This window comes from Notolepis coatsorum (genome assembly GCF_963971535.1).
Source record: "Notolepis coatsorum genome assembly, chromosome: 15".
Classification (NCBI taxonomy): Eukaryota; Metazoa; Chordata; class Actinopteri; order Aulopiformes; family Paralepididae; genus Notolepis; species Notolepis coatsorum.
Window position 1 is genome coordinate 91,865,373 of NC_140179.1, and position 25,307 is coordinate 91,890,679.

The 25,307-nt window shown below is 43.1% G+C and overlaps 1 protein-coding gene across 1 annotated transcript in view; it reads right to left on the bottom strand.

Moving 5' to 3' along the window:
- The window catches only part of atxn10 (ataxin 10), a 34,214-nt gene extending 11,622 nt beyond the window's left edge, over positions 1–22,592 (bottom strand). Inside the window, exons 1-9 of the mRNA XM_084331177.1 lie at positions 22,460–22,592; positions 21,722–21,901; positions 20,160–20,239; positions 19,959–20,055; positions 16,087–16,251; positions 15,546–15,626; positions 12,865–13,021; positions 6,980–7,088; positions 6,320–6,504 (exon numbers count right to left, since the gene is read on the bottom strand). Of these exons, the coding sequence (XP_084187303.1) occupies positions 6,320–6,504; positions 6,980–7,088; positions 12,865–13,021; positions 15,546–15,626; positions 16,087–16,251; positions 19,959–20,055; positions 20,160–20,239; positions 21,722–21,901; positions 22,460–22,590 (1,185 nt within the window). The 5' untranslated portion in view covers positions 22,591–22,592. The remainder of the gene's footprint in view (positions 1–6,319; positions 6,505–6,979; positions 7,089–12,864; positions 13,022–15,545; positions 15,627–16,086; positions 16,252–19,958; positions 20,056–20,159; positions 20,240–21,721; positions 21,902–22,459) is intronic.
- Between the last annotated feature and the right edge of the window lie 2,715 nt (positions 22,593–25,307).

Consider the following 25,307-nt stretch of genomic DNA (forward strand, 5'->3'; position numbering starts at 1 on the left):
ATACAATAAACACACATTAATTGAAGATTTATTGAAAAAAACAGCAGAAAAAGTAGTTCCCAAAAAAAATAAGAGAAGTTGCCTCCATGTGGAAGCAGCTCGGAAGTGCATCCAACTGTTCTCACTGTCTCTCAACTAAGACATCCAACAAACTAACACATCCAACTGTCTCTCAACTAAGACATCCAACAAACTAACACATCCAACTGTCTTTCAACTAGACCAGGGGTTCCCAAACGTTTCAGGCCGCGACCCCCAAATAACGGTGTCAGAGAATTTTTTTTATTTTTTTTTATAAATGGAAATGTATGGCTTTTAACCAGGGCCGGACTGGGGAAATCATTCAGGCCAGGAAATATAGTGCAAAATATAGCCCCAGTCAGGCCACTTTTTAAGCAGGGGGTCTGGGGGTCCCCCACCAGGACATTTCTTGTTACAAAGACTTAATTTCCTGCATTCTGGTGCAGGCATTTTTTTTATTTGTACCCTTTAAATGCCAGTGTTTGTGATGGCATCACAAATTATTGTTAAAAAACAGGCTAGCATATGTATAATTAGCAACAACACTGATTTTGATAGATTTTCAGTTTTTTGTAATGTCAGATTGAAAATAATACAATCTTTTATTCAACTTCAGCCCTGATCATAACACCACATATTAATTTAATAATTCTAACCCTTTAATGCCAGTGTGTGTGATGGCATATATTTGCAATATATCAAATGCAAAGTAGATTTTTCTGGGGGGGATTATTACAGGCTAGCATGTGTCAATGATTAGCAACAACAGTTTTTTGTAAGGGTCCCGCCTCCACCAATCACATGCGGCTCCCTTTGTGTGTGTGTGTGAGAGCAAGAGAGAGAGAGAGAGAGAGAGAGAGATAGTTCTCCAACTTGTGTGAGTTGCAGTGATCTCCTGGTTGTTCCCCACCTAGGTTATCCAACTATTGCGCTGCTGCAACTAGAAACACTGGCCTGGCCTGCTTCTAAGTTCAGTGGCCTGACTGCATTACATTTTTTATTTTTTTTCCTTTATTTTTTTGGAAATCATCTGGCGACCCCCCACGGATTTCTGGGTCAAATTGGTGTCATAGAGTCAAACTGATGTCAGAATTGGAATCGTCATGGTTGACTTACACAAAAAAGTGTATTCATACATGATTCTAGGTGCTCTGGATCAAAAGTTAATTTTTCAAGATGGCGTCAGCAGGTATTTTGGATTTGGCCCTCTGACAAAAAATGCCGGGATTTTTGGGAGGGACACGGGGGCTAAATATTTTATAAACGGTCCATAGAAGTCAAATCAATCATCAAAACATCTTAGCCAGAGAATGGTCACGGAATTTTGGTTCTTGACCCAAATATAAGGAAGTTGCATTGTTCATTTCAATACCTGTAATAGTACAGTAGTCCACACACACACACACACACATGTGCATTCAGTTAAGTTGGAATATGACTGTAATACAAACAGTTCAGTTTGTCAGGTACATGCAACACAGATTACAGTGTTTACATCTGTCTGCTTGAGAAAATACCATGTTCTGCTATAAAGATTATTGAAGTGAGATGAACAGACTGAACTTTATTTTATTAGATAAAACATGTTGACAAAGTTTTACTTTGCAGTTGAAAAAAGGTAATAAATTTAATTTGAGCAAAAAATAAAAATAAAAAGATTTGCAATAACTCAGCGTATCGTGATATATTTAGTATCGCGATCGTATCGTGACGCAAGTATCGCGATAGTATCGTATCGTGAGGTCTGTGACGATTCCCACCCCTAACTGAAAGTGTTAAGAGCATAACACATGTTAAAGTCAAATTTACTTTTAATGACCATTTCCACCGGCAAGCTATTAGTTTATTTCTCAGTGTGCCGCTTTCAGACCTTATGGAGTGGTAGCTTGTTCCATGGGTCTGACGTGTCTGTGGCTGTGACTCACCTTTAAATTCTGGGATATGAATCATTGTTGGATCTTTATCAACCATGCTATACATTGGTCCATAGCAGTCAACCATGATCGTATAGACGCGTTGCTCGCGGTAACCCTCCAAGTCTACACTGCCTCCGAGAGTGAACGCCGACGTTGACAAAACAAATTATTCTAAATGACCCGAGAAACAAAAGACGCAACTCGATCCTGGATTTTCCACTTTTTAACAACTATTGCCCATCTGAAGTTGCTTACAGTACATAATGTCTTCCAAACCATAAAAGAGATGAATAACAAGGGGATGACTGAACCCCCCCGACATCAACCCTGCACACGCAGCTCCCATGTTTTTCGCGTGCATGTCTTAAATCATAGATGTGTCCCAAAGGTGAACATGACAACGTTGGGTTTTTACTGGAAGAGGTCTTGTGTGGAAACAGATATGGGGTGATTTCTGACCACCGGCAGACCACAGATCAGCCATTCCCTAAATATTATGGAGGGGCCTGTCGCGGGTGGCCGTCCCACAAGAATTCCACAGATCTGCTCTTATTAAGTGGGACTGAGTCTAACGGGGCCGCTGTCTCCCATCCCCCTCATTATCTATCGGGGCTCTGCCGCAGTGGCCCCCTGTAAAGGACCCTCAAATAGATCAATATTAGGACCTAATACAGAGACCTTCAGACCCCCCATTTGATAAGGTTTTGTTCAACAGACCCCCCCCCCCATTTGATAAGGTCATGTGCCAAGGAACACTACTTGAGAAGATCTTTGTTGTTGGATGGGATTCAGTGCAGAACTTTATCTATACTGTACAGTAGAGCGAGAAACTTACAGTCAAAAATATTCTCACTAATTGTAATTGTTCATTTACAATATGATGTAAACTAGGGATGCTCGATATTGGCTTTTTTACCGATACCGATATACCGATATTGTCCAACTCTTAATTTCCGATACCGATATCAACCGATATCAACCAATATCGATATATGCAGGGTTTCCCCCTCCAAAAAACGGAATAATTTCAGGTAATTAACATTACATATGTCTTGTTGTGGAATTAACACAACATTATGCATACTTTGACAATAAATAAAATCAGAATGTGTTCTTACTTGCTTGCCTGGGTAAATAAAGGTTAAAAAAAAAAAAAAAAAAAAATTTAAACCATACCGATCATTTCCGATATCACATTTTAATGCCAATATCGGTAGGCCGATAATATCGGACATCCCTAATGTAAACCAACTAAAAACATCTCTTATTGGTTGGGTGGCACTTCTGCTTCCACAGAGTCAAACACACGCAGTGCTTCCTTAACACCAAAAAAGTGTTAATACGTTTCTGGCCCCGACCGTAGAGTGCCAAAAGCGACTTTTTACGTTTCTGGGTCGTTTTTCCTTTTTTTTCCTCTCGATATTTTTATTCATCCATCCAGGGAGCCTGTTGTTACCGTAGGGAATGAGTCTGAGGTCGCCAAAGTGCAATACCAGCCGCATCCAGCTAGACGGCGGTATCCAGCACCCTTTGAAACCTTGTATCTTGGCCTGTGCGTCGATCTAATGGGTCCGGGTCGTTTTTATTTTTTTTTGAGAAGAATCAAATGCTCCCGATGCATGATGTGTGGTGGATTATGTTGGCGACGCAATGGACATCAATACTTGGAATCGCAATCAGTTAATTGGAATATTCTTTTTGGGGTACATCCTAGTCAAGGTAAGGGCTATATGATATCAATCTTGCGTTGATCCAAGCATGTCTTCACCTCGATCCGAACGTGTGTGTGTGTAACGTTAGTCCACAACGTATGCCGTTGGTGGCGATCAAATCAAAAAACGACCCCCCCCCCCCCCCCCACTTCATGCATTCATGATGAAACATAATACCTATAATATAGATTTGATTTGAGAATAATAGCGGGTCCAGGCAAGAAACGGCAACGGTTATAGTATAATACACGCATGAGGCTATTCCTCAGCATTTCAGGAATGACCCCAGACAGATCTAAAAACACTTATATTCACCACGGTATAACGCACGAATGTATGCATGGAAAAATTATCTCTTTCTTGCATCTTGACCAGAAGAAAGTCACTGTCAAATGACCATAGTATTGTATCCATAGCTATAATATAGAATATAGTTATAGCTCTACAAACAAGGTGACGGACTCCTATCTTTTAAAGCGTGGCAGTGAATAGATGGGGCCCGAAAAAGGCGTGGCACCCAATGTGTTAACAACCTCAAAACTACTTTCCCATAGAATACTCCATCCTTAAAACGGGATAGTCCTTTTTCAGCACAATCCATGCTGTTCCTCATACTACCTCTGGCTAGTTAGCAACAAACCAATGCAAAGTCAATGGGGCCAAGCTCCTGTCTGTACAAGCTGACTGAGACTCACTGAAATGTACTCCACAGTGCACCTGAAGTAGATTTCAGTGAGCCTCATCGATCCCATCAACATCATCATTGGCGAGTAGGAAATAGGGCTAAAAAAAACAAAAAAAAAACTATCCCTTAACTCATTCACGGCCAACCACGACTATAGTCGGGTTATCTCGCCAAAGAAAAACCGGGTTTTCGATAGTTTTCATAGTTTTTTATTTTATTCGATTTTTCTTTATTCTATACAGTCTCACGGACCTCAGTGTTACCATTGGAACTCATTCTGAGACCCTGAGAGTGCAATACCGGCCGAATCCTGCTAGGTGGCAGTATCGCCTACCCTTTGAAAACTTATTTCACACTGTGTGTTACATTGTATATGGTCCGGGCTGAGAATTTAGACCAAGCCAAGTGAATCGCTTCATCCGAGCACTTTGAAACGCGTTCAGCACACTTGAGGCATATCTTGTGCCACTTCATGTCAGGGACCCGATGGACATCAATACTGGAAATCGTGATCAGACAAGTGGAATATTCTTTTTGGGATACCTCCTAGTAAAGGTAAGGACTATATGACATCAATCCTACTTTTATCCAACAATGATTTCACATCGATCGCAACGATCATATGTAATGTACTCAAACGCACAGAGCATCAAAAAACAACCCCCCCCCCCTTTGATGCATTCATGATGAAAGATAATACCTATTATATACCTTTGATTTGGAAATAGTAACGTGTCCAGGCGAGCAACATGAACGCCTTTAGCAAAATTCACATATCACTCCATAACGCAGCTTCCAGGAATTAGCCAGGATCACTCTGAAACTATACAATATTCACCACGGGATAACACGCGAACGTATACATTTTTTTTTTCATATCTTTTTTACATGTTGGACGAGAGATAGTGACTGTCAAATGAGCCATAGTATTGTCTCCATAGCTATAATATAGAATATAGATATAGCCCTGCAAACATTGTGACGCACAGTGAAAATCTTTTAAAGCGTGGCCCATTGACAAGGATGGATAAAACGGCTGGCACTGAAAGTGTTAAGGCATGATGCTCTTTCCAGTAAGTCATGGTCATTATGCTTGGAAATGGAAAGGCACACTATATACAGGCTATATCTAACTTTATTACAAGTGCTACATTATTGAAACTATCTATACACACTGTTGCTATCTTGTAGTTCATGCCATTTTATTTATTTATTTATCCGTTTGGTCTCTGTGCCTTTGGTCTGTTTGCTTGGGTTTACCAAATCTGAACAGATGTGCACACTGAATTATATGAATGTATATTTTATCATATAAATGTATGTATATTTATGCACAGTATATGTGTGTGTATGTGTACAGTATGTAATTTCTCCATTTCATTCCTTTACTTCACATTTTGTATGGGCTGGTTTTCTTTGAGAAATATGGGTGTTAAGCACTGTTGATGTGGGAATGAGTGTGCATGCGTGCACTGGAAGCAATCATCTCAATAAAGTTCCGGTGGTGGGCCATGCAGACCGCCACGCTACAGGAATCCACACATCTTGAACAGCACATGGACTCTTCTTTGTTAGAAAACCAGTGTTTTGTCACCGGACCAACCAACTAAAAACCTACAAAAACTTTAACAAACTATTGGATTGAGCAGATCACTGCTCAAGGGATCCCAGACGGAGCCAAGACTGATTGCGTACTGCTTTGGTAAGCTAACCCCGGCCGTATTGTTATTTCTCATTCTTCTTACATTTACATTTGATCATTTAGCTGACGCTTTTATCCAAAGTGACTTACAAGTTTTGTATGACAAGTCAGAAGGAAGGGCACAACTCTATCAGCTGAGTAACAATGTTCATCAAAGTGTTGAGTGCTACAGTGTAGGTTAGTTAGTATATTATTTGAATACCACACCATCCATTCTGTTTACATTCCATCCATTCCCATTCAGTCTGATGAGGTTAGGGTTATGTTTAGGTTTAAGGTTAACCTTGTTCTGGTTGTGGGTGTTGTCATGACAAAGGTTCCCGATCAGTCTGATGAGGTGTGATTTGAAGCTGATGGCGGGGGAGGCAGAGGTGTCATCTCCACCATGGCTGAAAGACGAGAAGTTCTGAGCCTGGCTGAAGACATTATTACTGGCCTTCCCCAATCCCTGCACCTGCTGAAGGAGGGCTGGAGAGACAAAGAGATAGAGGGAGAGAGAGAGTGAGAAGGATAGTAAAAGGCAGAGAAAGAGAGAAAAGAAAAGGAGGAGAGAGAAGGAGAGGAGGGGAGAGGAGCAGAGAGAGGAGAGAGAAGGGGAGAGGAGAGTGGAGAGGATGAGGGAGAAGGAGAGAGGAGGGGAGAGAAGAACACTGACTTGCTCAGGGCTACAGGATAACAAGACACTATGTGAATCCATTCAACAGGTAGTACAGTTTTCTTTTTAATGACTTTGCACTGGAAATGTCCATCTGCACGTCCACCGTATGGGCTGGAAGGACACTCATTAATTCAATGTTAAAAGTATGAAGATATTACCTCAAAACCCAAATTAATCAAAACAACTGGCAGATCCCACTAATTACAAACTCCTCATTACGGGGGCTACCAGGTCCACAACGAGAGAGAGAGAGAGAGTAAATGTGTACATGTGTGTTGTGTTTACCAACGGTGCTGGCAAGCAGGTCGGGCTGGTCTTGCAGGAACATGAACTCTGTGTGGTCGGAGGTCATCTCGCACAGCACGTCCAGGAGACTGATCACAGTCAGTGCCTCCTGCCGGGCAGACAGGGGTTAAAACCAGCAACATGGGAGGCTAGTAGTCGTAACTTTACTATCCCTCATGGGTAAATCTATCAGAATAATAAAAATCACTACACATAATACAGACAGGATAAAGGATGATGCAAGATATAAAGTGCAGTGGTTAATGGGATAGTTCAGATTTTTGGAACCCTAGCCTTATTTCCTACTTAAAGGGGAACTCCAACATTTTGGGAAATTAGCTTATTTAACATCTTCCCTGGAGTTAGACAAGAAGATACATACCCTTTTTGTCTCTGTGCGTGCATTTTAGCTTTGGGAATAGACGCTCCGTTAGCATAGCTTAGCTTCATCACTGGAAGTGAGGCAGGACAGTAGCCTTACAGTGCCTTACAGTTGCAAGGTCTGACATTGACCAAACTTGATATGCATGACCTTGGTGGGCTCTAGGTCTACTCCTGAAAAGGGGGTCAATGTCAGACTTTGCAATCAAAAGTTAGGGGGCTAATAACCCTTGCCATAATTTCAGTGCGCCCCCTAACTTTTGATTGCAAGGTCTGACATTGACCCCCTTTTCAGGAGTTGACCTAGAGCCCACCAAGGTCATGCATATCAAATTTGGTCAATGTCAGACCTTGCAATACACTGTAAGGCACTGTAAGGCTACTGTCCTGCCTCACTTCCAGCAGTGTTGGGACTAACGCGTTACAAAGTAACGCGTTACAGAAACGAAGTTACTTTTTGCCGCAACTAGTACTCTAACGCATTACTTTTGAAATTCAGTAACGCTACTTACGTTACTGAATGGTTTGTTAGTTCGTTACTGCGTTCTTTTTATGTAGATTCATAGCGAGCGTCCTTATTTCGCCTGCGTTTGTTTTGTTTACTGTAGACTGAAAGGCGCTATATAAAACGAAGTATTATTATTATTATTATTATTTCTTTCCGTAGCCTCATTCTGGTTTCGCACTTCTGATTGGCCACTGACGTTCTGAAAGAAATAGGCGCTCTCTACAGTAAACAACAAGAGGACGCTCGCTATGAATCTACATAATAAGAACGCAGTAATAATAACGAACTAACAAACCATTTAGCAACTACTTGGAGAGATAATTAATATACAACATGGAAACGAGATAAAGAACATGTTTGAAGGGCTGCTGGAGTCAACTGGACTAACGTTACATCTCGACCACCGCAGACTGGTGACGGTGAGTGCAATGTGTTCACTGAAACTCAAGATCAACGGATTTTGACTGTTGATCTCCAGGGAATCTCATAATACTAATCAAACAATATAAATATAGTCCTTTCATGCACAATTGATATCCTAACTATTCTAACGTTGCAATGCTTTGATAACAACGCTGCAAGATGGTTATGAATGAATTAATGAATGGATGAATGAATGAATGAATGAAAACTTTATTTAACAGATTGCAGAATGGGTACAATACAGTACGGCTCAATACATACAATTGTTAAGGGGATGCAGACCTGAGAAAGACGTTTGTCTTGTTTCCATCAGGGTCCCCCATTTTCAATTCATATAGACATTTATGACATACACAACATACATGACATTTATGGCATAGGGACATATAGGTATTTAGTACTGATACATTTGTGACATAAGCGGTATTCAAATATACAGTACTGTTACCCCTAGATCCTGACAGAGTATATACATATGATGGGGAGGGGACTGTACATTAGGAGGGGGTGGGTGGGTGGGAGAGAAATATACATACAGCGGGGAGGGAATATATAATGAAACGCTCTAGACCACATTGCTTAGCAGAGTTCGGTGATGTGAATGGAAACTGTCAAGTTGATCAACCGATTTTGAGTATATGGGGCATGGGACTTGAGCAATTTATTTTTTTTATTTTTTTTTAAATAACTAAATAGTTACTTTTCACAGTAACTCATTACTTTTGGGTGTAAGTAACTAGTACAGTAACGAAGTTACTTTGAAATGAAGTAACTAGTAAAGTAACTGAGTTACTATTTTTCAGTAACTAGCACAACACTAACGGAGCGTCTATTCCCAAAGCTAAAATGCACGCACAGAGACAAAAAAGGTATGTATCTTCTTGTCTAACTCCAGGGAAGATGTTAAATAAGCTAATTTCCCAAAATGTTGGAGTTCCCCTTTAATGTTGTTGATTAGTTAGTAGAGTCCTTTCTCAGCACAATCCATACTGGTCCTTATACTAGCTCCGGTACAAGCTGACTGAATCTCAATGAAACTTATTGTACAGCTTGTACAGACAGGAGCTTAACCCCATTGACTTTGCATTAGTTTGTGACTAGCTAGCCGGAGTTAGTATGAGGAATGGCATGGATGTGTTGAGAAATGACAACAGCATCATCATTGGTAAGTAACAAAAATACAGCAAATCTTTTTTTATATATATATATATATATATATTTTTTTTTTCTTTTCTTTTTTTTTAAACAAACACATAAACATAAACATAAAATTAGATATACAAGCATTAATTAACAGTGCACATCCAATGAAATTACCATTTAAATAAATGTATTATACAAGATATACACCTTATACTTGCTATATAATACCCTACACACATATGCTCTGGCTCGCTCCCCCCCCCCCCCCCCGGGCCCCCCCCTTGGATAATCCATCCATTATCATTCGCTCCTAACCAGGCACTACCATTCATATGCTAGCTTTTATTCTCTCCACCACTTCTAACCACATTGTCATTTTGGATTCACTGAGACCCAAAATTCTTGCTGTAGATATTTCTAGATAAATCACTTCGAGATATGTCAGGATCCAGACCTTAAGCAAATTTTTTCCGGTTGAAACCATCGTGATGCTATCAGCTTTTTAGCCGCTGTGATACCAGATAAAACCAATCTCTTTAGCTGTATATGGACTGCAAACTCAAAAACATCATTCAACAGTAATACAGAGGGGTGTACAGGTATATTCAGATTTAAGAGATTTAATAATTGCTGGGTCACTTCTTTCCAGAATATCTTAACTGGTGGGCAATCCCAGTACATGTGCATAAATGTACCCTCGTCCCCATTTGTACATAAGGAGCATCTGGAGTCTTGTTTAAGACCCATTCTGTTCAGTCTTATAGGAGTCAGGTATGTCCTATGAATATAGTTAAGATTGATTTGTTGATGGTCCGGGTTACGTGACGCAAGTCGAACATTTGCCCAGGCTTCTTGCCAATCAAAATGTATTTCCAGGTCTGGTATATCCCTCCTCCAGACTGAGTCTAGGTGGAGGATTTCATACGAGGACATTTTATTTCTTTATTTTTTTAATCCTCTCTTTCTCCGATTTTTCTCTGTTTTCTCCTCGTCCCAATTTAGTCGTTGTGCCAATTCCCCCCCCTCCCCTACCTGGTTGTTGTACGCATGTTCTCCTACTGGTCGGTACAAGGGAACCCTGAAGTCATCCGCACGCTTCCTCCGACACGCACGGCGACAGCCAGTGCCTCTTTTTTCACCTGGCAGCGAGGACTCTCATTGGTGAAGTGTAACGCGTGGGAGGTCACGCTGCCTTCATCAAGTCCTGCCTCCGCTGAGCAAGCGCCCAGACCTGACCTGTAGGCGTCGCTGTCCACAACGCCAGATCCCCACCTGTGACTTCCCTCCCCCTAACCCAGCCAAATGGGTTAGTATAGCGATCAGCCCAAGCCAGAGGCAATGCTGACTCCGGGAGTCGAGACTGCAGCCTCTTGCATTGGTGACGAGCGCAATCTCCGCTACGCCACCTGACCGCCTAATACAGCCACATTTCTGATCCCTTTAAACTACCGAGTTAAGGTAGAATTCAAAGAGGATGGCACATATAAAGAGCAGCGGGGCAGACGGACACGTAGGAGAATCGCTGATAAGTCTATGGATCGGCACAGATTTCCTCTTTCCAATGGCGGAGTTAAATCTGGATTTAGTACTGTACCACCAGGCGCCCGATAAAGGGCAGCAAAGACCGTGAATGAAATCTACTGTAAAGTACAGTTACTTTTGTATAATGGCGATAGCTGCGTAAAGAAATCACCGGATTGAGACACGTTTTTTTTCCCTAGACGTTCACAGAAAGGTAAGGAAACAATATACATTGTATTTTATGGCAATAACATTGAGGTTTGTTCCACCCCGTGAGATATAAACACGATCGTCGTCAACTGGTGTTAGCAGCTGGGTAGTGTGGTTTTATGAAATTTAGACTGGGTCTCCTTTCTCTGGACTACAACAAGTACTTCCTGTTCTAACGTCTAAATCATCCGTTTTTACCGTTGGAATGCACAGAGATTACATTTTTTATTGCTAAACAAACGTAGTGCTGAAAATATACACTTGCTGTTTCTATAGGGTTAGGGTCTTTACTCTTGGCTACATTTGAAACAGAAACACAACACCACTTAATACAGACTGTATTGATCTATTTGTGCAACATTAAATAAATCTCTGGCCGGTACCGATTGGGCTTAACAGGTTAAAACTGAAGTCATTAAGAGCCTTGGGGTGCACATTCTATGACTAAGGAGGTCAGGTCTGAAGTCATTGAGGGGTGAATGCACCACGGTAGACCACTTCCATAATGACGGCACCCTCTGCTGATTAAGTGACCAGCCAGAAAATATAGTTTAAAATAGGACCTACTTGCTCTGCACACATTATAAGCAGCAGCTACCTATGTTGTCTGGGCCTGGGTGTTCCCTTGGTCAAGGTTAGGTGATGTGACCTGAATCTATGGGGTTAAAGGAAAAAAAGCTTTCTCTGAGGGGGTGCATAGCCGTTTCTTCAAAATAAAATGCCACAGGGCGGTTAGGTGGCCGAGCGGAGATTGCGTTCGTCACCAGCCCCGGAGCTGAGCTGGATTTGCCTGTTCGAATCCAGCTCACAGCTCCGGGGTTGTCACCAGCTTGGCTGGCCGTCTGCACTGATACAATTGGCAGTATCAGAGGGTGGGAGAAGCTGGCGGGGTGGGTCCGGGTCGTTGTAAACAGCGACTCCTACAGTTCGGTCGGGGCGCCTGCTAAGCGCGGATTGGACGTGAGGGGGATAGTGTGGTCCTCCCACACGCTACGCCCTCTCGATGAGAATCCGCGCTGCCAGGTGAAAAGAAGCGGTGATTGGCTGGACGTGTGTCGGAGGAAGCACGTGGTAGCCTCCACTCTCCCAGATGATCTGACTGTGGGGGGTAAGTGCGCAGCGACCAGGAAGGGACTGGGAATTGGCATACGACTAACATTGGGATGGGAGAAAATCGGAGGAAAATGGAGGGGGAAAAAGACCAATAAAAAAAAATAATAATAATAAATAAAATGCCACTAAATGACGTCTATTTCACATTTTGAGAGGATTTCAACTCAAAAGATATGCCATGATGAAATTGAATTATGACACTGATGAAATAAATGGTCTCTATAGGCACCTTCACTGCCAAGCTCTACCCATCAGGTGTGGTGTAGACATTGTATTCGTTTGTTATTGCGTTTTTTCTTTTCTTTCATATTTACATTTTCACAATGCTTGGAAATTGTATTTACATGTCTTATTTGTGCATACTAGTCATCTTGTCCATTGTGAGGACCACAATGGAAATAAACTGTAAGGTTTTATTGTGTTTTAATCCTCGACGATTTTAGATTATATGTGATGGCTGTACATGTTGTGTACCGGTATTGTATGTAATTTTTGATTGTCAAATCAATTCAATTCAATCAATCAATCAATCGAGCAGTTCACACAGGACCACTGGAGCTCTGATGACTGAGCAGGTGAGGGTTACCTCGTCAGCGGAGGCGGAGCCGGAAGCCAGGCCGAGCACAGCGCCACAGCCTTTCTGGAAGCAGGTGGCCAGGAAACCAGCCACGCTGGGGGGGACACCACAATCCTCCCTGTCCAAGTCTCCTAGGTGGGCTAACAGCAGCTCTAGTAACGTCACCCTGCAGACACACACACACACACTTTACTTTATCCCTCAAACACTTTACTCTATCCCTTAAAGTTATCCGTTAACTTTAGTTTTTGCGGAGATAGTTGATTTGCGCTCCAGGAGTGAGTGAGTGAGTGAGTGAGTGAGTGAGTGAGTGAGTGAGTGAGTGAGTGAGTGAGTGAGTGAGTGAGTGAGTTAGTGAGTGAGTGAGTGTGTCTCTCTCTCTCTCTCTCTCTCTCTCTCTCTGAGTACAACTTTCCCTCGTCCACTGACCCCTCCCTCCCTGATGCGCTCAATACCTTTTATGCCCACTTTGACCGGGACAACCAGGAGGTGCCCTGCCCACCAAGGCTGCTCTCCCTGCCAACCTCCAAACCCTCACTCTCCACCACCGATGTGTGTGCCGCACTGAGCAGGACTAATGCACGTAAGTCAGTTGGCCCTGGTGGCCATCTCCGGTCGTGTGTTCAGGAACTGCGCTGAGCAGCTGACTGAGGTCTTAACTGATATATTCAACCCGTCACTAGCCCAGGCAGTTGTCCCAGCATGCTTCAAAACCACCTCCACCAGTGTGCCAGTGCCGAAACACTCGAGCCTCAATGACTCCCGCCCAGTTGCACTCACCCCCATGTGAGAACCGGAGCATGGAGGATGCCATCTCCTCAGCGCTACATTCCAGGATGCCATCTCCTCAGCGCTACATTCCACCCTCTCCCACTTGGATGAGAGCAGGCCGGAGAGAGGCACTACAGATACAGGGGGGGGTGAAAACCGCCCAACACATCACCGGACCATCACTCCCTGAAATTGAGACTATGTATCACAAAAGGAAGGCATGCAGTCAAGGACACCTCGAACCCCAATCACAGACTTGTTTGCCCTCCTTCCCATAGGAATCTCTGTCCCAATTCAAGCAGGTTCGGGAACAGCTTCTTCCCCCCTCAGCTGTCATCTCTCTGAACTCTGTACCACCCCCGCATAACATGTCAACTCTGAACTCTGAACCCCATACCCTAGGCTCTGTTACCCATACTGTACTATCTCTGATCTCTGTTGCCTATACTCAATTTATACCTGCCTACTGCCTTCACTGTAATCAAAACTACCTACCTCAAACTATAGTATTCTTTCTTCTACTTAACCTTTATTTACCACATCCGTCTTGCATATTATCCAGTTTACATACCTGTGTATATACTATCTCTAGTACATAGCCTACTAGTAAAAGACAGTGAGAAGGTTTAAAAAAAAAAAAAATCTATATATTTTTTTGAAATTCAGATATTGATTGAAAAAATTTGTTTTTAGTCTACATCGTAAAAATTGGACGGGTTTCAGCTTTCTTGGCTGTGGTTGGAAGTTCATTCCACCGCAGTAGAGCCAGGACAGAGAATAGCCTGCTTCGTCTCAATGACCCCCCAAGTGGCCCAAATAGGAGTGGGTCTCAGACAGCCTGGAAGGTGCAGGGCGTAGATATCTTGAGGGTGTGTAGTTAGCGACCATTGACCGGAGGTAGGAGGGAGCCATTCCCCTCACAGCACAGAATGCTGGGTCAAGAACCTTGAAGCTGATTCGTGCGGCAACAGGAAGCCAGTGCAGCTCTCTGCATGTACACGTACCACGGCGAAAAAGAGGATTTTGGAGAGTCATACAAAATTGGGGTTTGTGGCGTATTGCAGATCTATCTGTTGATTCTATTGGGGGGGGGGGGGTGACAGTGGCTCAGTAGGTAAGAGTGGTCGCCTGAAGGTTCCTGGTTCAATTCCAGCTCCTCTCTGCAGTGTGTCGAAGTGTCCTTGAGCAAGACACTTAACCCCTAACTGCTCCCGATGAGAGCAGGTTGGCACCTTTCACGGTTTCCTCCGCCGTCGGTGTGTGAATGTGTTAATGTGACGCATAAGTTGTAAAGCGCTTTGGATAAAAGCGCTATATAAATGCAGTCCATTTACCATTCTCGACATAGAAAAAGGTTGGCTACCATGTGTAGAATAAAGAAGTGCAAAGACGTGGGGAACAGGAAGAGAGTGTCCGCGCACTGCTGCATCACCAACCGTGTGTGTGAGTGTCATGTGGACGGTAGAACCCCATGAGCTGTTATTGACTTAGACAGGAAACGAGAAGAAAAGAGTCAAAGAGGAACTGGACTGAACCCAATGGAAAGGCCTCCTGTCCATCTAAAAATACTTTGACAGTCACGCTCTTCCCCAAACCCACCCCTGAAATATTCTAAAATCATTAAGTCTGCTATAAGCCATTCTGTGTGTGTACATTTGCTATAGGCTACTCTTTTTACATGGATTAGGCTACTTAGCTTTACCAATTCCGATTCCTGAGCCTATTTTATTCAAAAGGAAGCTATTGATTTACGCATGTATGTATATCTAATATTTTTTTATAATCTTAAAATAAAGTATAATAATGGTGAATCCCTAACGCCGTCACACACCACACCACCCACCACCACAAGCACATTCTCAACATGCGGGAAACACTGTAAATTAAGTGAGTCAAACCCGTAGAGGGAGGGTACTTGCCTCTCTAGGTGGCCCATCTCAGAGTACATGGTCTCCACCAGGGCTGAAGACTTGAGAAGGTGCTGGGTAGCGATTAGAACCCTGTGAAATACAAAACAGCTTGACTGAAAATCACTGTATATATATATACACTGTATACTGTAAACTGTATAATATGGTTTACACTGTTGACTGTCATAGAAAATATTATCATGTCATTATAGATCTGTGTTGAGATAGCATTTTATCTTTGTACAGCTTGACTGGTTCAATATGACCAGCTAGTATAATGTGTGTGTGTCTCTTTAAGAGACTCCAAAGTACCAAGGTTATCTTCCCAGCCGCTTTTATTGCCGCTTTGAAATTCAACCCCCCCCCCCCCCCACACACACACCTTATCACAGAGAGAAATTGATATTAGAAGACCTTGTAACGGTAAAGAGCCTGTGTGAACCACAGATTAAGCTAGTTTAATAACCCATTAATTTCCCCATGCTGAAGGAGCCGTCCTACCTTATTTAGGATGACTGCCCCCCGCCCCCCCACACACACACATACTTACGGCCAATCCAGTTCAGGCTGGGTGCTACAGAGCTCGATCACCCTGAGGGCCACCGGGGTGTTTTGGGGCAGGGCCAGCTGCTCTACCTTGCTCTCATCCAGACAGTTGTGGAGCACCATGGAAGCGTAGTCCACCGCCTTCTGGTCAGACACGCTCAGCACCTGCCTACAAACATGAATGAATTAATGCAGTGTTTCTCAAAGTGGGGGGCGCGCCCCCCAGGGGGGGCGCAGAGGCATGACAGGGGGGGCCTTGAGATTTATTAAAAAAAAAAAAAAATTGGATTACAGAAAATTATCACTAAAGTGCTATCTGTTGCAGCTGCACTGTTCTCCATGAAAATACCATTTCTCAAAATCTGAAAATCATTATTTAATAAAACACAGAAAAGGATCACCAAGTTACTCTGGATAAAAAAAACCTTTACAGACAACATTGAGACAAAGCTTCCTGACACATCTCCATCCAAACTCTTGGAAGAATTCTTTGAAATCTCATCTGATACCACCTAGAGAGCTAGTTTCAGAGTGTGGTGCTGAGTACCAAGTATCTCATGATGCAGCAGTTAAGGTGTTGATACCATTCAGCACCACATACAGTATCTGTGTGAAGCTGGCTTTTCATCCATGACAGCTCTGAAAACAAAATATAGGGCCAATTTGAAAGGTCACGATATTAGTGTTATTTCAATCAATTTAAACATGGCCCATTTCATGACTATTTTGTTGGGGCGAGGGAGGGGGGGGGGGGGGCAAAATATTTTGGTCCGCCAAAGGGGGGCCTGACAGAAAAAGTTTGAGAAGCACTGAATTAATGAATGGCTGAAATGCCATTGTGAATCCCTAGCCTCCTTCAAAACCAAAGAGCACCTACGGGTGGCTGCAATTAGAAACTGGACCCAGTAAATGTCAAAATCCCCCCCCGTCTGTTTAACGTTTCATCCGAAAGGACGGCACTCGCAACTGTACGGTGTCCACATCACCGTGACAGGGACATTGTTACTGCCAAGTCCAGAGGACCAAGCGCTCCCTGCTGGACAACAATACCACCACTTTCCAAAATCTCCCCTGACCAGGGCTCGAACCCTCAACCTTCCGATCATGAGCACAATGGCCTACCCATGTTGCCATGCTGCCCCGGACATGCACATTCATATTGCAAACATTATTAAGGATACGCGAATATTCTATCTTTCCCTCAGCATAACATCAGGAGATTCCTAATAAAGCTGAGAGTAACACATTCATATTTCAATATTATTTGGTAAAGACAGTTTCAACTTAACAAAAACAAACGTGGAAAAACTTTAAATGAACTTGAATTAACTTATTTTGATTTCCTGTCAGATGTTGATATTAACTGCACTGCAAGTGCAACTGGCATTATAAGAAGAGGATGGGAGTGTGTTGTCATAGAAACCTTCGAAAGTAGCTTCCCGTCTCACTGGGAGTCAACAACTTCCGCAAGAACATCGGGGGGCTGTGTGACTCATCCTCTTAAGGCCTAACAAAAATAATGGTTGGTTTCAGGTTGCCGACCGACCCTGCCGATTTAGGTGCGACCCAATATATTTTATGAGTTTAAAAAAAAAATTATATATTAAAAAAAAAAAAAATCATTTTTTTTTTTTTTTTTTTTTTTTTTAAGAATAAAGTTTCATAGAAATCTTAGTCAAACATTTAGTATTATGGATATTAAACATGCTGGCAGAGTACATGCATCCATGTTGTTGTGAACATTTTAACCCTTTCACTGCCACACGACAGCCGGTTAACCCTTTCACTGTGACAATACAGAAGGTTAGCCCTTTACTATCACACAACCGACGGCGATGCTCCATCATTAGCATCATTAGCTCCGCATCCGCGGAGCTAATGATGCTAATGATGGAGCATCGCCGTCGGTTGTGTGATAGTAAAGGGCTAACCTTCTGTCGTGTGGCAGTGAAAGGGTTAATTAAATAAAGAAATTCCCTATCCATAGTCGCCGTGGGAAAGAATAAAATAAAAAAAAATAAAAATAAATTCCCTACCTACCCATGGCCAAACTGACAACCAACCTGAAACCAACTATTATTTTTGTTAGGCCTAACGTTGCGTGTCTTCTATCCGTCATGCAGCACATTCAAGTCGATTATTCATTTGAATATAGAATATTCGTTGACAGCCCTACTTAACAGTAACTGCACACTACGTCACCCCGAGTGGAACATGGAGACACTACGTCACCCCGAGTGGAACATGGAGACACTACGTCACCCCGAGTGGAACATGGAGACACTACGTCACCCCGAGTGGAACATGGAGACACTACGTCACCCCGAGTGGAACATGGAGACACTACGTCACCCCGAGTGGAACATGGAGACACTACGTCACCCCGAGTGGAACATGGAGACACTACGTCACCCCGAGTGGAACATGGAGACACTACGTCACCCCGAGTGGAACATGGAGACACTACGTCACCCCGAGTGGAACATGGAAACACTACGTCACCCCGAGTGGAACATGGAGACACTACGTCACCCCGAGTGGAACATGGAGACACTACGTCACCCCGAGTGGAACATGGAGACACTACGTCACCCCGAGTGGAACATGGAGACACTACGTCACCCCGAGTGGAACATGGAGACACTACGTCACCCCGAGTGGAACATGGAGACACTACGTCACCCCGAGTGGAACATGGAAACACTACGTCACCCCGAGTGGAACATGGAGACACTACGTCACCCCCGAGTGGAACATGGAGACACTACGTCACCCCGAGGGGAACATGGAGACACTACGTCACCCCGAGTGGAACATGGAAACACTACGTCACCCCGAGGGGAACATGGAAACACTACGTCACCCCGAGTGGACCATGGAGACACTACGTCACCCCGAGTGGAACATGGAGACACTACGTCACCCCGAGTGGAACATGGAGACACTACGTCACCCCGAGTGGAACATGGAAACACTACGTCACCCCGAGTGGAACATGGAGACACTACGTCACCCCGAGTGGAACATGGAGACACTACGTCACCCCGAGTGGAACATGGAAACACTACGTCACCCCGAGGGGAACATGGAAACACTACGTCACCCCGAGGGGAACATGGAAACACTACGTCACCCCGAGGGGAACATGGAAACACTACGTCACCCCGAGGGGAACATGGAAACACTACGTCACCCCGAGTGGAACATGGAAACACTACGTCACCCCGAGTGGAACATGGAAACACTACGTCACCCCGAGGGGAACATGGAAACACTACGTCACCCCCGGGTGGAACATGGAAACACTACGTCACCCCGAGTGGAACATGGAAACACTACGTCACCCCGAGGGGAACATGGAGAGCCACGTTCTACAAACTTTCCCTCACTGTACCGAAATGAACCGTGAACCGTGACTTCAAAACCGAGATACGTACCAAACCGTGGTTTTTGTGTACCGTTACACCTAGGGATGGCCGATATTATCGGCCGACCGATATTATCGGCCGATATTATCGGCAGTAAAATGTGATATCAGAAACTATCGGTATCGGTAAAAAAAGAAAAAAAAAACAATAACAATATTGCATCCAGTGAAATTATTAGTTACCTGAAATTATTCCGTTTTTTTGGGGGGGGAAACCCTGCATATATCGGTATCGGTTGATATCGGTTGATATCGGTATCGGAAATTAAGAGTTGGACAATATCGGAATATCGGTATCGGTAAAAAAGCCAATATCGAGCATCCCTTACACCCCTAGATTCTAGTGCAGCCATTCCACTGAAACCGTTCTATACTTCTGGCTTCCTATGGGGATAAAAGCCACAAGGTTCCTAAAGCTGCTGAGAGGAACACATAAGTACAGGACTTACAGGAGAAGGTTTGGGAAAATCATGCGCCAGATGTGGTCTTTGCAGGCCTGGTTTCCCACGACAAGATTCCCCAGGAACTGGATCCCGCAACGGAGAGCTAACGAGAGAACAGAGGGATGTGTGGACAGGTTTCCCACCAAAATGTGCAAATTATGTAACAGGACCAAGTCTAGATGTACTAATCCAAGACGTAATACTTACGTTCAAAGGTGCTATCGCTACCCTCCATGCTCTGAAGCAGGCTTAAAATGTTTAGGGACACGTCTACGAAACCAAGCTCCCTGAGAGAAAAAAAATAACATTATATTCCAGCGTTGGGCAACACCATTGGACTTCATAAAGAACCATCAGCATATGGCCAACAAAATAATTGGTATTTCTATTACCTTTTTACTGGGAGTGTGTTGCTTAATACAAGTGCCAAGTGAACATAACACAAAAAATTACTTGTTTAAAGTAGGGTTGGGTAAAACTCTAAAATTACTATTCAATACTATTCGTTTTAACTTAACACTTTGATTGCCTAAGGCTAAATTCATGATATACCATCCGTTGCCAGCTCTATTTAACATGGAGAAGTTCCCCTTCTTTGCAGGGCTATAACTTTTTTAATTCTATTGCTAGATTGCCATTATTAGGGCCCATTCAAGGTCCTATATGTATTGTTCATGGTGTAGCAACGTTAAACTTTTTCATTCACATATTCATACTAAAATATGGTCTAAAGTATAAGTATGTTTTTATCTCTTTCTGCAGCTTTCTCCAGAACGTGATTTATAGCCCCAAATGCATTATATTGATGATGAAATACAGTTTGATAGCAATCAGCGCGATATAAAAAATTCCAACTGGAAGTACTTCTGATGTTGACCGGATGGGCGAGGGGGCGTTTATAATTCCGTGGGCAGCGTTATACCATTCATCTAATGTGGGTCATATGTTCATCAGATCAGTTAGTATCGAACACGGAAATATTACACGCTAAAACTCACCCCAGTCTCCGCGGGCCGTTGGGCGATCAGCGTGGGGTAGACAGTTTTCCATTATGGGATGTAAAAATACCCGGTCCATTTCCAGGTTGTATAATGGTACATACGTCCAAATCATGTTGTTTATCGAGTTATTGGCAACGGATCGCTATGTATTGTGTCAAGATGGAGTCGCGGGAGCTATAGAGAGTGGCCGGAAGTAATATGGGTGATCAGCACTTCATCCACATCACTTCCTGTTTGGCGCTTCTGCCGATCGGCCACCAGATGGCGCTCTTGAACCGCTAGAGGATTGAGAGGAGCTCAGAACTGTGTGTGAAGGCTGTGGATGGAAAATATGATTCCGATCACAGATTTTTGAAATATTGATATTGAAGACGAGTTACGGCGTCCTCGGCAACTTGAGCATGGCGGGGAAGGACGCCTAAACACGTTTTCGGCACTTAAAGTGAGATGATCAAACAAGCAAACGAGCTAGTCGCAGCAGGCTAACGTAATGTCCAGGAACAAAATGATTAATTCCAAAAGTTACATCGTTGATGCTTGAACTGTCCGAGCTTCCACGTTAACTCAGGGTTTTGTTTTTACTTAATAGTGAACGTGAGATAATGTTGGCATGTTCCTTTAAAAGCTTACTGCTTGTACCTGCATTTGTACTAAATGTCTTATAACAATTGGTATTGACATTGGACAATAATATGGGTGACCAAAACAAGCCTCAAAAACTGACCACCGGACTGGCCATAATGCAGCCTGCCTGTGTGAGGTACCTACCTGAGCATCCCCTGGTTGCGTGAGCTCTGGACACAGGCGTTCCTCTGGCCCCTGAAGCACTCTGCTGTCAACTGGAGACACAGGGAGGCAGATCGCTCCTCTCCAGCGGCCTGGAGCTCCTCGTGCAACTTGGACAAGACCCTCAGGAGACCAAGGAACACCTCCTGCTCCACGGCATCTCTGGGAGGAGGACATAACGTCATAATAACAGCCATGTTACAATAAAGACTAACTCAAATTAACCCATATAAGTGTTTTTATGTACTACTCAGTGTGTGGATGTGATATACAGCACCCAAAACTAAGTAAAACTGTACTGCTAATAGTAGTACTACTGTCTTTACTTTAGCTATGAATGAACATAACACAATTTTCGAAAACACTGTGCATCTGAAAGCGGTCACACTGACATATTTGACTAAATATGGATATTATGAAAGACAGAAGCCATGTCGGAAAATAGTACAGTATATTCACGTCGGTTGTTGTCGCTATATGCAGCTTAGCTTAGTAAACTAACGTTATGTGAATTACAAGTTCAGGCATCATATTTAAGAAACAACACGAGGCTGAGATTATGGGCTGAACTGTCAGACTAGATAGGTTTCATTTGAGGTGTCCGGCATCATCAGTGATGCTATGTGGACATTACCGTTAGCTTAGCGTAACTTTACTTAACTATCCGGCTACAACACCATTTCTCCCGTAAAATGGGCAACACTTGTCTGGTGGTCGCACCTGTATTCCGGATCTCGCATCACAGTTGTGAAGGATTTCAAAACTTGCAAATGACTCGGAGAGAAATGTTCATTTAAAATGCCACTGATCGATGCTGACATGTCCATCTCGCTGTCAGTGGAGGCCGCCATGTTTGCTTTGCTCTCTCATCCCGGGGCGGGGCTTCGGCGTGGTTTCGCGGCACGTCATTGGCTAAAACCGAGGTGAGGGCGGAGTCCAAACATGTGCCGTTTAACAGCGTTGGCTTTATCACAGATACAAAAGATTGATTGATTGATTGATTGATTGATTGATTGATTGATTGATTGATTGAAAACTTTATTAACAGATTGCAGAATGGGTACAATACAGTTATGGGGATGCAGACCAGAGAAAGACTTTCGTCTAGTTTACATCAGGGTCCCCCATGTCATGCTTGCTCAGATAGTGTTAAATTGGTCTAAAATGTATCCCATTAATTCTCAAAGAGTTAACGTTAGATCTGTAAATGGAAATTACATTTTATTTTACAGCCACAAAATACAGCACATACAATTAAATATATTAACTATTTAAATCCCCCCAACAAAATACATAAAATGAACCCCCAGCTTTCACCATTGTGCCTAAAATGTAAAATCTCAGTAGGGACCTATACTCATTGTGTCTGGTCCAGTCCTAAAATTAAAGCATATTGGATGGATATTTTACAAGATTGTCTGATGCAATTGTTGGTGCTAGTTCTAGCAGACTGTATGATATTTTTGCATTATGCTGCAAGAAAGAACATTTTCATGTCATGGATAAATCCTCCCACTAAAGCAAACTGGCATAATAAGACAATTATGGAGTGTTTTACTCTTGAATACTTGACCCATCTCAAGTTCAAGTTCCAATTTTTGTTTTATTTGTCACATATAATGTACATTACAGTGAAATTATTGGTTCTGTGAGATTGTGCTTCATACAGTAAAAAGTTAAAAGATCTGCTTCAGCCTTCACTCTTCAATCGGACAGCTTAAGTGGATATCGACAACTACCCCCCCCCCCCCCCCCCCCCCACCTCAAACTTATGGCAATCACTGAAATCACTAGAAGACGTACCTACAATGATGACGTCATATGTCTCACGAGTAGGCATTTCGCGAGTCATGTATGCCATGCAACCCATAGATATCTATATATAGATATCTATATGATGCAACCTAGTAGCCTAGCAAGCTTTCAGCAAGCTGGCATTCCTTGACAGTTTAGCCCAGGGCCAGGGGGCGCAGTTTTACCCTTTTTAAAAGCAAAGTGATGTTCTAGGTTGGTTTAAAACTGTATTGGAACATGACCAAATACAGCACATATGCATTTTGCACCTTAACTCATCGCGGGACAAAATAAACGTTTTCGAGAGCTGCCATTGGCTCGCAGGCCGCACTTTGAGAATGCCTGGTTTATACTTTAGTTTTAGCTATACCAGTAAATAAAAACATGTCTGTTATATCATTGATTGGGCCTTTTCAAGGCTTCCAGCATTTGCAAAAGCAATTAAAAATGATACTTTTATTAGAGTAACATCTTTCCAATGGAAGCATCCATTATATGGAGCGATCATTTCACCTCCTCGCAAGCTACCACTTAAAAAAAAAAAAAAAAAAAACACAAAAAACATTCACATCAAGCACCATTTAAAATTGATCCGATACAGAAGTTTATGGCACTCCAGCTGCAATAACAAACACACCTCAAAACCCTCGGTTCGGTGGCTTGCAAGTATGTATTTGGGGTCTATGGGTTTTCTCTGGCAAGGCGCATGCAAAAAAGCAGTGAAAGTGCGTCTGTGACGGGGGGAGAAGGTTGATTATGGATGGTTGGTCAGGGTGCCCCCTCCTCAAGCCATGTTTTCAGCTAATAGATGAGCTATTTCAGTTACCACGCATGTGCGGTTACGGGAATCCCATTATTCATGCTTTGAGTGGTGAGCCTGGAAATGTCTTCAGCTTCACACACACAGGAAGTGGTACAATGGCGAGGTGTACGGTTCCCAAAGAGGCCGTCTGGTATTGGAATTGGTCGGGTCTGAACATAGATATATATAGAACACTAGATAGCTTGCCCGCGCTGCCGGCCAATGGAGAGCGACGTCACTGAACCGCCGCCATCTTGCCCCAGTTAGCCTTGAGTGAGAGTGAGTGAGCTGCACAGACAAAAATACTCATAACTCGCTGAAATATTGACGGATTTACAAACGGTTTGGTTTATTACAAGCATTATTAACGTGGCTATGATTCAAGTGGTTTGTAAAAAAAAAAAAACATCTTTAACAATTTTTTTTTATAAGTATGCAGTATCATAACTACATCTTTGATGTTTATAGCAAACCAACCCGTTTGTAAATCCGTAAAACTGGAGCAAGATGGCGGCGGTTCAGTGACGCTGGTGACTCCGCCTTAAGCTATCTAGTGTTCTATAGATATCTATGGGTCTGAAAGCCTCAGCTATGGCAGCCGACCAACGGGGTGATTTGGTGCAGCAGGACTACCTGCCCTAGAAATACCAAAAAAGAAAATAAGACATTGTCCTGCAAAACATCAGTCACACGGTTCCTCTTTATTCCCATGCAATATTGTACAGTGATAATCGATGCAAATTACAAGCAGTAGTCATGGAAAAAGTCGACATATTTAAATATTGGATACAAAAAAAGATCCCAGCATTAGATAATTCAAACCAAGTGTTCCGTATCCATTCTGCCAACGCAGACGAAGCGCATGCTGCACCACACATTTCCACGGCTTAACCCACAATTCATCACCACAGTGTACAGTACAGTCTGAAGGAGTTTGACTCGGTAGAATGTATTCGACACGGATAACGCGCT